At 44.0% G+C, this 14,511-nt stretch overlaps 1 protein-coding gene across 1 annotated transcript in view; it reads left to right on the top strand.

Annotated features, from left to right (window-relative positions):
* Positions 1–307: 307 nt before the first annotated feature.
* The window catches only part of LOC140207437 (uncharacterized), a 35,459-nt gene continuing 21,255 nt past the window's right edge, over positions 308–14,511 (top strand). The window contains exon 1 of the mRNA XM_072275960.1: positions 308–2,683. Coding sequence (XP_072132061.1) covers positions 1,220–2,683 — 1,464 coding nt within the window. The 5' untranslated portion in view covers positions 308–1,219. The remainder of the gene's footprint in view (positions 2,684–14,511) is intronic.

The raw sequence follows: 14,511 nt of genomic DNA on the forward strand, positions 1-14,511 counted from the left end.
ACTCCCCGTCCATTGCCTCCATACGCTCCAGTACTTGATTTCAGTTTTAAGTCCTCCTGCGCAAGAGCCAAGAGCAATTCCTTTTAAAGTTTTCTACTCTGTAACTGGACAAACACACACCAAGTATACTGTTTCCTCTTCGCTTGTTTTCTGTGTGTCCTGCGCATACCCAGTGGGAGGAGATTCGCCCAAATATCCGTTCTAATGTGGACAGAGATATTTTGAAATATGCTTGGTGTGGATGCCTATCGTTTTTACTCGAAACTGGCATTTTCAAAATTATCTGGCGTAGTGTGGACATAGCCTAAGACTGTGACAAGAACCTGAAATAATACTAATATTCACTCTACTTCCTTTTAACAGCTGTGCAGACCAACCATACATCTGAGTAGGAGATATTTACATGGCGTTAAAACTGTGGCACTTTGAACTAACAGTACATACAAGAAAATCCCAGCTGCACGTTAACTAAGGCTATTTGCTTGAGAGTGTTTCAGTTACTGTGGGGCCAGGACCCATGCAGCTCAGTGGGAACAGGGAATAATACCAATGGAGAGAGTCAACCTGAGCCAGGTCACAGATTGGAGATGGCAGAAATATCCCATTCTTATCAAGACAGGAAGAGCATCAGAGAATTTGATGGTATTTCCAGATACCAGCACTGTGCCCGGTTAGAAAATGATTTCTCTCTCCAACTTGGGTTGAATCTCACTGTAACAGTATGATGCCAGATCACACCTTGGCAACTGAACTGATCTCATCTGAAATGTTGTCCTACCCCCATTGATGGATTTTGTAAATCTTTTTACAGGTTAAAAATGAGAAGGAATTGGTCTCTGGGAATCTCGAGCACAACACACCAGTTTCACTGTCTCTATCCAGATATTTAAGAAGTGGAGCAAAGGATTCAGTCAACCATCCTTCCTGCTCAGACTGTGGGGAGGGATTCACTTGATCATCTTGCCGACTGGCACGCCCGTCATTTTACACAGGGGAAAGGCCGTTCACCTGCTCAGACAGTGGGAATGGATTCACTCGGTCATCTCAACTGAAGGTACATCAGCAAGTTTACACTGGGACAAGGCCATTCACTTGTTCTGTGTGTGAGAAGGGATTCACTCAGACTTCCCACCTGTGGACACACCAGTTAGTTCTCACAGGGCAAAGGCTGGTCATCTGCTGAGTTTGTGGGGAAGGATTCACATGGTCATCTGACCTAATGGCTCACCAGCGAGTTCACACTGGGGAGAGGCCGTTCACCTGCTCAGACTGTGGGAAGGGATTCACTTTCTCATCTAAACTGAAGGTACATCAGCAAGTTCACACTGGGGAGAGGCTGTTCACCTGCTTGGACTGTGGGAAGGGATTCACTAGATCATCTCACCTACAGAGACACCAGTCAGTTCACACTGGGGAGAAGCCATTCACTTGCTCAATCTGTGGAAAGACATTCACTCAGTCATCCAACCTACAGAGTCACCAACGAGTTCACACTGGGGAGAGGCCATTCACCTGCTCAGACTGTGGGAAGACATTCACTCAGTCATCCCACCTGCAGAGACATCAGTCAGTTCACACAGGGGAGAAGCCATTCATCTGCTCAGACTGTGGGAAGGGATTCACTCTGTCATCCTCCTTATTGGCACACCAATCAGTTCACACTGGGGAGAGGCCATTCACATGCTCAGTGTGTAGGAAGGGATTCACTAAATCATCTCACCTACTGTTACATCAGTCAGTTCACACTGCAGAGAGGGATTTCACCTGCTCAGCTTGTGGGAAGAGATTCCCTCACTCTTCCACCCTACAGAGACACCAGCGAGTTCACAGTGGGGAGAAGCTGTTCACCTGCTCAGAATGCGGGAAGGAATTCACTCAGTCATCCCACCTACAGAGACACCAGCGAGTTCACACTGGGGAGAAGCCGTTCACCTGCTCAGTCTGTGGGAAAAGATTCACTGAGTCATCCAACCTACAGAGTCACCAACGAGTTCACACTGGGGAGAAGCCATTTACCTGCTCAGAATGTGGGAAAGGATTCACTCAGTCATCCGGACTACTGGCACACCAGCGAGTTCACACAGAGGAGAGACCATTCACCTGCTCAGACTGTGGGAAGGGATTCACTCGGTCATCCGATCTGCTGGCACACCAGCGAGTTCACACAGGGGAGAGACCATTCACCTGTTCAGACTGTGGGAAGGGATTCCATGGATCATCTGACCTTCACAGACACCAGCGATTTCACACTGGGAAGAAGCCGTTCACTTGCTCAGTCTGTGGGAAAATGTTCACTTTATTATATCACCTACGGAGTCACCAGCGAGTTCACACTGGAGAGAGGCCGTTCACCTGCTCGGACTGTGGGAAGACATTCACTCAGTCATCCGACCTACAGAGTCATCAGCGAGTTCACACTGGGGAGAAGCCGTTCACCTGCTCAGACTGTGGGAAAACGTTCACTCAGTCATCCAACCTACAGAGACATCAGCGAGTTCACACTGGGGATAAGCCGTTCACCTGCTCAGTCTGTGGGAAAACATTCACTCAGTCATCCCACCTACAGAGTCACCAGAGAGTTCACACTGGGGAGAAGCCATTCACCTGCTGTGAATGTGGGAAGGGATTCACTCAGTCATCTAACCTTGTGACACACTGCCGGGTTCACACTGTGAGAAACTTTCAATAAGCTGAATGCTGGATATTTGTCCATCATCGTTGCTGAATGCAATTTTGAGAGTAACTGTTGGTGCTGAACTCTGCAATTATTGCTGCTGCTCACCACACCCAGATCTGCACCCTGGTCACTGGGCATGGGAGGAGTTTTTTCTGTGGCACATTCACCTCTAATGGGACTGGAGTTTAATATTCTGGATCTGAGACAAATAAATCAGTTCTATTTTAAACTCTGTCTGTGGTACTTAGTGAATTTATAACACACCTAGTGTACAGTAGAGAGTCAACTCAGGCCTGCTGGACCCTGCCAGTGATTCAGTTCCACAACAGTCCTTTTAAATCCTCCCCTGTTGTTCTCCTCTCGCTGTCCCTGTGGTGATGGGTTCCAAACAGTCACCACTCTGTGGGTGAAGAGGTTTCCCTTGAATTCTCTGCAGACTGAAGAAGTCGAGCTGACTGCAGTTCTGTCTGAGATGTTCTTTGCCCCTCAAATCTCTGGGCTGAGGAAGAATGACATTGGGAGTTAACCTCCTTATTCAGGGCTCATTTCCACATTATGGGTCATTTTCCCTGCTTCTAAAGGGTTGTTAGAAAACACCACTGTCCTCTGAAGACTGAAAGCAGAATGGGAAACCATTAGTTGGATGTTCAACAGAGTAGGGTCAGAAACCAGAGGTGGGTTTGCACAGGGCGGTGTTAGGGGCTCTGGACGATGGTCGGATTAAAAACGTATGATGAGAAGGGAATCAGCAGCGGGGTGTGGCAACGAATGACAGAGTGGAAACTTTGGAAGCTGATTGACAGATAAAATCTTTTGTCTGACACAAACAATACCTGTGGTGAGGTGCTCCACTGGTCGAGAAAAGTGTGTGTTGAGAATGGTTTGTCTACTGAGGGAGTTGTTCCTGTTGTTTATCCTGTAATATTATATCTGGATGGTTATTTTAGATTATCCTATCTGTAATAATGTATTGATTATCATATAAATTGTGAGATTCTGTCCCTAACTGGAACAGGCTTGAATTTATGGTGCCTTAATGAAGTGATGGTGGTCATTCATGAGTTTGTATTTCAAAGCAAGATTTTGGTGAATGATATTTGCCACTTGATTGTACCTGTGTAAGCAATCAGATTGAGTTAAACTGCTGCAGGATCCTGGAATGTGTTGGATTGTGTCTGGTTTCTCTTGGCATTTTCTGCACTTACTGCCTTGTTGGTTTGTATTTCATATATTTTCATTTTTTTATTTCCTTTTGTTACCCACCTTGTCCTGTATTTCTTCAAGAAACCCCTCTGTTTCTGGGACGAGCTCTCCAACTCTCAGTCAGGTGCTCGATGCTTCTTTGTCAACATCTAGTCTACTCAGATCGTTGAGATGTCTCCCATGGAGGATCATTCTCATTCCACTGGTTAATACTGACATTGACTTTTTTAATAAAAATATCTTGGTCCCATTTCAATCAGTAAAATTTTCATAGTGACGATTCATTTTTCTGAGTTGGCCACTCATTTAAGTTTTCTGGTCTGTATTTCTTATCACGATTGCTTATACACACATGGAGTGCTGAACCCTGTTCAGTTTTGATGAAAATATATACTTAGAAGTTTTAGCTGACTGTTGTGTGATTTCTCTTTCGTGTGTGCTATTTCTCTTCCTCCTTCTGTCCAAGGTAGTGTTAATCTAAGTGGGTTTGAGTATAAATAGTCTTTTCGAAAGTTTTCTAAAGTTCTTATTTATCTTTGTAAATTTTACTGATTGAAATGGGACCGTGATATTTTTTATTTAAAAAAAGTCAATGTCGGTATTGATGAAATTGATTATTGCCGTTGTTGTATTTGTTAACAATTGAGCTCTGTTTGGCAGGGTTTTTTTTTGCCTTGAACTAAATTTTGTCAAAGATTTTCCCTATTTCACACTACTTTCTATTGTCTTTGCTTGTTGATATTCCAGATACGTGGGTATCAAGAGTCCCGATGAAGCGTCTTGGCCCGAAATGTTGATTCCCATCCATAGATGCTGCCCGTCATGCTGAGCTCCTCCAGCACGTTGTGTGTATTTCTCTAGATTTCGAGCATCGGCAGGTCCTCTTGTTTCCCAGATACTTATATGTTTCTTGAAAGAACAAGCTGGTAGTGGGGTTGTGTGACTTATGGTAAAATATTAAATAAAATCATTAGACGTGGCAAGTGTTGTAAGGCGTAGAATCTGTGGGTAGAATTAAGGAACAGCAAATGTTTAAAAAAAATCCCTGATGGGAATTGTATAGAGACCCCAAACAGTAGTATGTGGTCCACAAATGACAATGGGAGATAGAAAATGCCTGCCAAAAGGGCAATGTTACAATAGTCATGGAGGATTATCATGCAGGTGATTAGGAAAATTAGGATGGTGTTGGTGTCAAGAGGAGGAATTCCTAGAATGCCTACAAGATGCTTTTTTAGAGCAGCTCATGGTTGATCCCACTTTGGGTTCAGCTATTCTGGATTGGGTGTTGTAATGAACCGGAATTAATATAGTTACTTTAGTTCAAATAACTCTCAGGGGCAAGTCATCTTAATGTGATCAGATTCACCCTGACATTGGAGAAGGAGAAGCTAAAGTCAGATGTGGAGTAAAGAGAATTAGAGAGGCATGAGAGAAAAATTGGTCAATATTGATTTGAAAAGAACACAGGTAGCGATGAAAACATTTGCAATGGCTGTAATTTCTGGAAGCAATTCAGAAGGCACAGGATATATACATCAGAAAGAGGAAGCAGTATTCTAATAGTAAGGTGGTAAACCCATGGCTGATAAGAGAGGGCACAGAGCAAAAATTACTAGGAAGTTAGAGGACTGGGAAGCTTTTAAAACCCAACAGAATGTAACTAAAATAATTGAGAAGGAAAAGATGGAATACATAGGTGAGCTTGCCAGTAATATTAAAGAGGATACCAATTTTTTTCTTCAGTTACATATAGTGTAAAAGAGAGGCGGAAGTGGATATCAAACCACTGGAAAATGATGCTGGAGAGGTAGTAATGGGGTGGGGGTGCAAGGTGATGGCAGATGAACTGAATAAGTATTGTACATCACTCTTATCTTTCAAAGACACTGGCAGGAATATGGAAGTCGCAGATGTCACTGGTCAGAATGTGTAAAGTTACATTAATCGGGAGAAGGGTCTTGGGAAACAGAGATGGTCTGGAGGTAAACAGATCACCTGGACCAGATGGTGTACACCCCAGAGATCTGAAACGGTGACTGAAGAGATGTGGATGCATTAGCAATGATCTTTCAAGAATCGTTAAGGAAATTATATCCTAAGAAGTTTTTTCCCCCTCTCCCAGTTTCACCTATCACCTACCACTTCTTCCACCCAATTCACCCCCAGACTCTGACGTGTCATCTTTTTTCTCCCAGTTCTGATGAAGGGTCTCGGCCCAAAACATTGACTGTTCACTATTTCCCATAGATGCTGCCTGGCCTCCTAGGTTCCTCCAGCATTTTGTCTATGTGTTAGTTGGATTTCCAGCATCCACAGAGTTTCTCCTGTTTTTGATAAAAGCAAAAGCAGGGTCATATAATATAGCAAGAAAACAGTGGGAATGAGAGGATTGGAAAGCTTTTACAAACGTACATAACCAACAGGAGACAACTGAAAAAAAAAACACAGGAGAGACAAGATGAAACATTAAGGTAAGTGAGCCAATAATATCAAGTATCAAAATTTGTTCAGGTATATAAAGAGCAAAAGAGAGGCAAGAGTTGATATTGTACCGCTGGAAGATGATGCTGCGAGTTAGTAAAAGAGCAAAGAAATAGTGGTGGAATGTAGTAAGTATTTTGTGTCAATCTTCACTGTGTAAGACACTAGCAGTAAAAGACCATAAGACATAGGAGTAGAATTAGGCCATTCAGCCCCATCAAGTCTGCTCCGCCGTTCTATCATGGCTGATCCCGGTTCTCACTCAACCCCATACACCTGCCTCCTCGACATGTCCTGTAATGCCCTGACTGATCGGCAAACTATTAGCTTCTGCCTGAAATGTACCAACAGACTTGGCCCCCATCGCCGTCTGTGTCAGTGAATTCCATGGATTCACTGCTCTCTGACTAAATAAAATCCTCCTTAACTATTCTAAAAGGTCGCTGCTCAGTTTTGAGGCTGTGCCCTCTGTTATGGCTACCCCCACCATATGAAAAGTCCTCTCCTCATCCACCCCATCGAGACCTTTCCACATTCGGTGGGTTTCAGTGAGATTTAACACCCCCCCCCCCGCCAGCGTTTATTAAACATAGGTCAGTGCAGGAGTACAGGACCAAGGCTGGCAAACACTCCTCATACCTTAACCCCTTCATTCCCGGAATCATCTTCTTGAATATCCTCTGTACTCTCTCCAATGACAACACACCTTTTCTGAGATATGGGTCCCAAATACTCTTAAGTAGAGTTTAGAAAGTACCAGCATTATCTCCTTGCTTATATATGCTACTTCACTTTAAATAAATGCCAGCGTTGCATTTGCCTCCTTTACCACAAACCCAACCTGTAAATTAACCTTCTGGGAGTCTTGCCCGAGGACTCATATTCCATATTTCCGAGGACTCAGAAGTTTACTATAAGCTTACTGCCTCTCACAGCTATCTGGACTGTTCCTCTTCTCACCCTGTCTCTTGCAAAAATGCCATCCCCTTCTCGCAATGCCTCCATCTCCGCCGCATCTGCTCTCAGGATGAGGCTTTTCATTCCAGGACAAGGGAGATGTCCTCCTTTTTTAAGAAAGGGGCTTCCCTTCCTCCACCACCAACTTGACTCTCAAACGCATCTCCCCCATTTCACGCACATCTGCTCTCACTCCATCCTCCCACCACCCCACTAGGAATAGGGTTCCCCTGGTCCTCGCCTACCACCCCACCAGCCTCTGGGTCCAACATATTATTCTCCGTAACTTCCGCCACCTCCAACGGGATCCCACCAATAAGTACATCGTTCTCTCCCCCCTCTGCTTTCCGCAGGGATCGCTCCCTACGCAACTCCCTTGTCCATTCGTCGATCCCATCCCTCCCCACTGATCTCCCTCCTGGCACTTATCCTTGTAAGCAGAACAAGTGCTACACGTGCCTTTACACTTCCTCCCTCACCACCATTCAGGACCCCAGACAGTCCTTCCAGGTGAGGCGACACTTCACCTGTGAGTCGGCTGGGGTGATATACTGTGTCCGGTGCTCCCGATGCGGCCTTCTATATATTGGCGAGACCCGACGCAGACTGGGAGATTGTTTCGCTGAACACCTACGCTCTGTCCGCCAGAGAAAGCAGGATCTCCCAGTGGCCACACATTTTAATTCCACATCCCATTCCCATTCTGACATGTCTATCCACGGCCTCCTCTACTGTAAAGATGAAGCCACACTCAGGTTGGAGGAACAACACCTTATTCCATCTGGGTGGCCTCCAACCTGATGGCATGAACATTGACTTCTCAAACTTCCGCTAATGCCCCACCTCCCTCTCGTACCCCATCTGATATTTATGTATATACACACATTCTTTTTCTCTCTCTCCTTTTTCTTCCTCGGTCCCTCTCAATATACTCCTTGCCCATCCTCTGGGTTTTCCCCCCTCCCCCTTTTCTTTCTCCCTGAGCCTCCTGTCCCATGATCCTCTCATATCCCTTTTGTCAATCAACTGTCCAGCTCTTGGCTCCATTCCTCCCCCTCCTGTCTTCTCCTATCATTTTGGATCTCCCCCTCCCCTTCCCACTTTCAGATCTCTTACTAGCTCTTCCTTCAGTTCGTCCTGACGAAGGGTCTCGGCCCGAAACGTTGACTGTTCCTTTTCCTAGAGATGCTGACCGGCCTGCTGCGTTCACCAGCAACTTTGATGTGTGTTACTTGTATTTCCTTCTGTTGTTTGAACCGTTTGCCCAATCAGATAATAGTTCACTAATGTTGCTTTTGCCAAAATGCATTATTGTACATTTCACAATATTGTATTCCATCTGCCACTTTGTTGCCCATTCTCCAAATTTGTCTGTGTCCTGGTGCAATAGCATTGCTTCTTCAGCACTACCAACGCCTCCACTTATCTTTGTATCATCCGTAAACCTTCCCACAAAGCCATCAATTCCTTTATCCAAATCATCGACAAATAATGTGAAAAATAGCGGACCGAATACTGACCCCTGAAGACCATGAGTCACTGTTAGCCAGCCAGAAAAGGCTCTTTTTATTCTCACTCACTGCCTCTTGGCTGCCAGACATTCCTCTATCCATGCCAGTATTTCTTCTGAGTTTTATCCTGTTAAGCAATGGGGGTGTATGGGGTGGTTGGGTCCTGACTAAATATCAGGAAATTGCAATAGCGATTATATAGCTTCTGCCGCCCAAGACAACTCCGCCTTCACGTCGGGCTCAGGTCCGGGTGCAGCCTGTCTCGCTGAAGGAGCTCTGTCTATGGCGAGTGTTTAGCGCCAGAAAAATAACCAGACCGACGCTGGTGGTGTCACCTAAAATCACTGAAGGCTCTGGCAGCAGGGAGATTGATTTCAAGCTGTGGTGGAGGATTGTCTTTGTACAACAACAGCAAAGGTAGGGCGACGCCTAGTGTATGATTCCCAATCGGGAACACCAGTAGAGGTCAAATGCTCTAGTTAGATGAGCACTGCGGCAAGAGAAGGCAACGGCAACCCACTGTTGAAATTTCTGCCTCTTCAGTCATGAAAAGAAACAAAAGAAGGAAACCGGACAACAGCGTGAATGGGGTTGAAGCTAATGAACAGAACAACACCTCGCTCGGCCGGGGTAGTCACGTGCTGCAGGTGACACCAGACCGTCATCCAGAGACTGTAAGCAATAGGGAAAGGCTAAGGGTAGCAACATGGAACATCCGTATACTTTACCAGAAAGGAAGTTGGACAACACTTTAACTGAAATGAAAAGGTTGGAAGTTGATATCTTAGGCGTGTCAGAAATTAGATGGACCGATAGTGGCAAATTCACTGAGAATAGTTCTCTGATCATGTACTCTGGAGGTCAACAGCATATGTATGGAGTTGGAATTATTTTAAACAAACAAGTATCAGAATGTGTTATGGGATATTGGGCGATCTGGGCTGCTTTTAGTTAAATTTAGCGGTAACCCTTTTAACATTAGCATAATCCAAGCCAATGTGCCAACAAATGATGCAGATGAAGAAGATATCGACAGGTTTTATGAAGGCTTTAGAAATAATATCACATATTCTAAAACCTACCCAGGAGCAGACTGTGGTTCAGATCACCATCCAGTAGTAACTACCATTAAAACAAAATTAAAGAAACTAAAACTTGGAAAAAAGAGAAAGAAGTATATGTTGGAAGAACTTAAAAATGGTAGCATAGCTAAGCAACAATTCAAAACAGCTTGGGATGGAATTAAATATGCTATACAGCAATCAGCAGAGGAGATAATCCCAGTACAAGAAATCCAACACACCAACAAGGGGAGGATAGCTCAAGAAATTCTGGATCTGATGGAACAAAGGAGGTTAGTGAAGAATAAGGAAGTGGAACACAGAGAGCTAGACAGACAGACCAGACAATTGTGCAATATTGCAAAGGATGAATGGCTGATTCAAAAATGCAATGAAGTAGAAAGCCATATTAACAACAGCAAAGAAATGCACAAGAAAATTAAGGAAATTACTGTAATTAATTTCGGGAGGAATTAATTTCAGGCAGAAGGAGAAGATGGCGACGTGATGCGGCGCACACAGCTCTCCAGTGAAATGATATCATATTTGTTAAATCGGGTACCGTGCACAATTCTGATTTGATGGAGACAGACGTGAGAAGGCACAGAGGAACATCTGGAAAATTTCTGAAATACCCGGTTCGCTGCCGCTGCTACTGTGGTATCAAGAATCTCTGGAGGGAAGGCCCCAAAATCCCCGGCTTTGCCTGCCGCTGGTGACCGAGGCTGAGGTCGAAGCATTCGGCAGAGATGGCGCTCGGTACTCGGCGTCGGATGGCTGATCGGAGCTCGAAGTTTTTGGACGACTGAAAGTTGGATTGTGGTCGGGCATGGCAGGGAGAGTTTTCTTCCTTCTCCCGTCTGCGTGAGATGTGGGACTTTCGAGAGACTTTGAATTTTTTTTTTACTGTGTTCATGGCCTGTTCTTCATCAAGTTATGGTATTGTTGCACTGTTGTAACTATATATTATAATTATGTGTTTTTTGTTAATTTTTAAGTCTTGGTCTGTCCTATGTTTCTGTGATATCACGCCGGAGGGATATTGTATCATTTCTTCATGCATGCATTACTAAATGACAAAAAAGAGGACTGCGTGTCCTCATAATCTAATCTAATTAAGAAAACCTCCTCTACAGGATGCATAAGATCAGCAGACAGATGCATGCTAACAGACCCAAATAAAGCATGTGAGAGGTGGATTCAGTATATAGATCAGCTTTTTGAAGATAATAGAGGGGAACTCCCAGATATTAAACACCCTAATCCTGGCCCACCTATTACCAAAGAAGAAATAACTAAAGCAATGAAAAGCATAAAACATGGTAAAGCCACTGGACCTGATGAAATTTCAGTGGACATGATATAAGTCCTGGAGGATCTGGGCATAGATATTCTTTTTGAACTGTTTAATGTCATATATGAGTCTGGTGTATGCTCTGACGATCTCTTGAAGTCAGTATTTATAACTCTGCCAAAAATTCCTGAAACTATTGACTGCGAAAATTATACAACAATCAGTCTGGTGAATCACATAATAAAGATTTTGTTGAGACTTGTTCTGAGTCGAATTAAAAACAAGTTAAGTCTAGCAACTTCTAAACTGCAATATATGTTTATTGACGATAGAGGAACTAGGAACGCAATTTTCATACTATGAATGCTTTCAGAAAGGGCCATTGAATATCAAAGTGATGTCTTTTTATGTTTTATTGATTTCACTAAAGCATTCGACAAAGTGAAACATGAAAAGTTCTTTCAACTCTAGCTGAACTAAACACTGACGGAAGGGGCCAACAACTGCTTCAAAATTTATATTGGAATCAAACAGCGACAGTTAAAAAAAGTATGATAAAATAAGCAGTTGGACTAAAATTCAAAGAGGAGTTAGACAAGGATGTGCTGTCTCACTGGAATTATTTAATATCTATAGTGAAATGATTCTCAGAGAAATAGAAGACCTAGATGGGATAAAAATTGGAGGTGTTAACATCAACAATATAAGATATGCAGACGATATCACCCTAATAGCAAGTGCTGCAGAAAACCTACGCATCCTCCTAAACAAAGTAGTACAAACAAGTGCAGATTTTGGTCTAACCACCAACTGTAAAATAAAACAAATGTATGGTAATATCAAAACAGCAGGATACGATTTAATGAAGCAGGAAGGTAGATAGAGTTTGGATGTCCTTCAGTAATGTTCCTAACAAAGCACCCATGGCAGATACAGGGACGCGGAGATGAATTGGCAAACTAGTCACAGGATTAGCTTGGTAAATGGATGAGAATGGTCATGTGCCAGCTTGTCTCTCCTCCCGGACGCCGGCAATAAGCGGCGAGCTGGAGATTTGCTGATGTATCCTTTGTTGTTTGTAAAAGAGTATGTGAAACAAAATATGACTTGATCCACGTTGTGAAATAAAAATCTGGGAGACAATATAGACCTTTGGAGGGTCGTTTTTGGTTGTAATCTTGCAATGCCAGGCCATACCTTTCTGAATGGAGGAGGACAGTACAGCGGAAGTGGATTGTGTTATTCTTGCATTGTTCACCGAGGCTTTGAGTGGAAGAATTCCGACTCGGTCTTACAGCTATACGGAGCACTGGTGATAACAGACTGAGAGCAATGGGTGCAATTCTGATTGCCACGCCATGGGAAGGATGTTGTAAGAACTGAGCTATGGTAGATCAAAATTCACCAGATTGTTTCCTGGACTGTGGGGATAAACTATAAGGAAAAGTTTGATTGTCTGAAATAAAAAATGAAATGAATGGTCCTTGTAAAAGTTTATACAATTATGAGGAGGTGTATATTGTACAGATAGCCAACAACTTTGTCTTCTCCTATGTCAGCAGTGGCACGTCCATATACAGATCTGAAGACATTCTTTTTCTCGCCCAGTGCGGCGTGGTTATGTCTGCAGCAGACGTGCTGAATGCAAGTGATAATAAAATAATGGAAACGTGTCTGGATAACCCTTGGTTAACAAAGGTAGAGAGGGATACGGGCTGCATTATGGCTCTGGGGATTGGCATAGGTCGCCATAGTCGAGCTGGGGCAGAATCTATGCAATATTGATTCCGCACTGCAATCTACAAGAAGGTAGCTCTGTCACAGCGCTGACCGCAGCGAATCTGCACTGCCAGTGTAAAAGTCATTCCGATGACTCCACCTTTACCCGAGTTACCCTGCGGCCAAATGAGCCCTGAGTGTCAACGCAGCTGTCAAACGCAACGAGTGACTGAAATCAACTGAGTGATCGGATACCAGGATTGTTGATGCCGTCACGGCTGTCAAGGTCGCTTCTGCACAGAAATGGATTTATATTTGATTCCAAGTCAATTTAATAGCGAGACACATTATAGTTAAACACATAAAACGCAGATGTACATCGCGACCCAATAACAGATTTCCGATGCGCAGAATTAGTGGGTAATGAACTTTCGAACTTTAGGAACATGTGCTTTGCTTTACCTGTGTTTTTTAACCAGTATTAAAAACAAAGTCCAAGGAGATTTTAACACCAGCCGCATTTCCTCTCTAAAATTAGTCTGGGTCGCTGTATAAATACAGGCGTTCGTGCAGGAACTCAGATACATGATCATGTGGCCGGCTTCAATGGCGACATAGGCAGAGTCGGAGTAATCGCCTTCGTAATACGCGGTTCCTGCGAGTCGGGTGATCTGAAAGATCACAGTGACCGACAGCCACAACAGAATGAAACTGCCGGACACACTAAAGAGTAAAATGATGGATTTCCGGCGGCCTTCCATCTCCGGATCCTTCTGTGTTTGACTGCCTTGACCGCGCAGTCCGCGGCGCACTTTACTGGCTAATAAAATGCGCCTTACCGTCAGACAGTTAAACAGGGTTATCAGAACAAAAGGAAATATAACCGTTAAAATACTCTGCAGAAAGGAGAATGCGACGCCCACAAGAGACGTAATGAACCATGAGCTCGGCTGACAGCCCCATTGAATACCGTTAATTACACGCACAGGTTTAAACTCAAATAGATACGGGACGTTCTGTAAATGCATCAGGAGCGGCACGGTTATAATGCCGGCAACAGCTGTCCTCGCCGTGCAATATTTCGTTTTAAGCTTCCGACAACAGATCGCTACAAACCGATCGGCTGTGAACAGGACAGTGTACCAGACCGAGGTTTGCAGGCAGGTCGAATTGAAGTACAGGACGACCTTACAGGCGGATGTGTAGGACAGGAAGGAGAATGGAAACTGGTACATGACGATTTGATACACAATTACACAGACGATCATCACCAGGAAATCTGCCATTGCCATGAAAGCCATGTAGAGCGATATACATTTGGAAAGGCCACAATTCCCTCGGAAGAGGACCACCGTTGTCAATAGGTTCGCTAGGGAAAGAGTCACAAATTGTGAGTTACAAACAGGGCGAGGAGAAACGTTCTCGGAATCCAAAGTGAAAATACTAATCCGACTGTGATCGGCAAAATTACCGGGTAAATATGTTCCAAGAGAGAATAAAAACTCCTCATTCAGTGAACTAAAACAGTTTGCATTCGAACTGCGCATTTGCTCCTGGTAAAGTTGCTGGTGACGTGCTCTCGATGTCACCTTGGCGATGTAACCG

Source organism: Mobula birostris, chromosome 13 (genome assembly GCF_030028105.1).
Source record: "Mobula birostris isolate sMobBir1 chromosome 13, sMobBir1.hap1, whole genome shotgun sequence".
NCBI lineage: Eukaryota > Metazoa > Chordata > Chondrichthyes > Myliobatiformes > Myliobatidae > Mobula > Mobula birostris.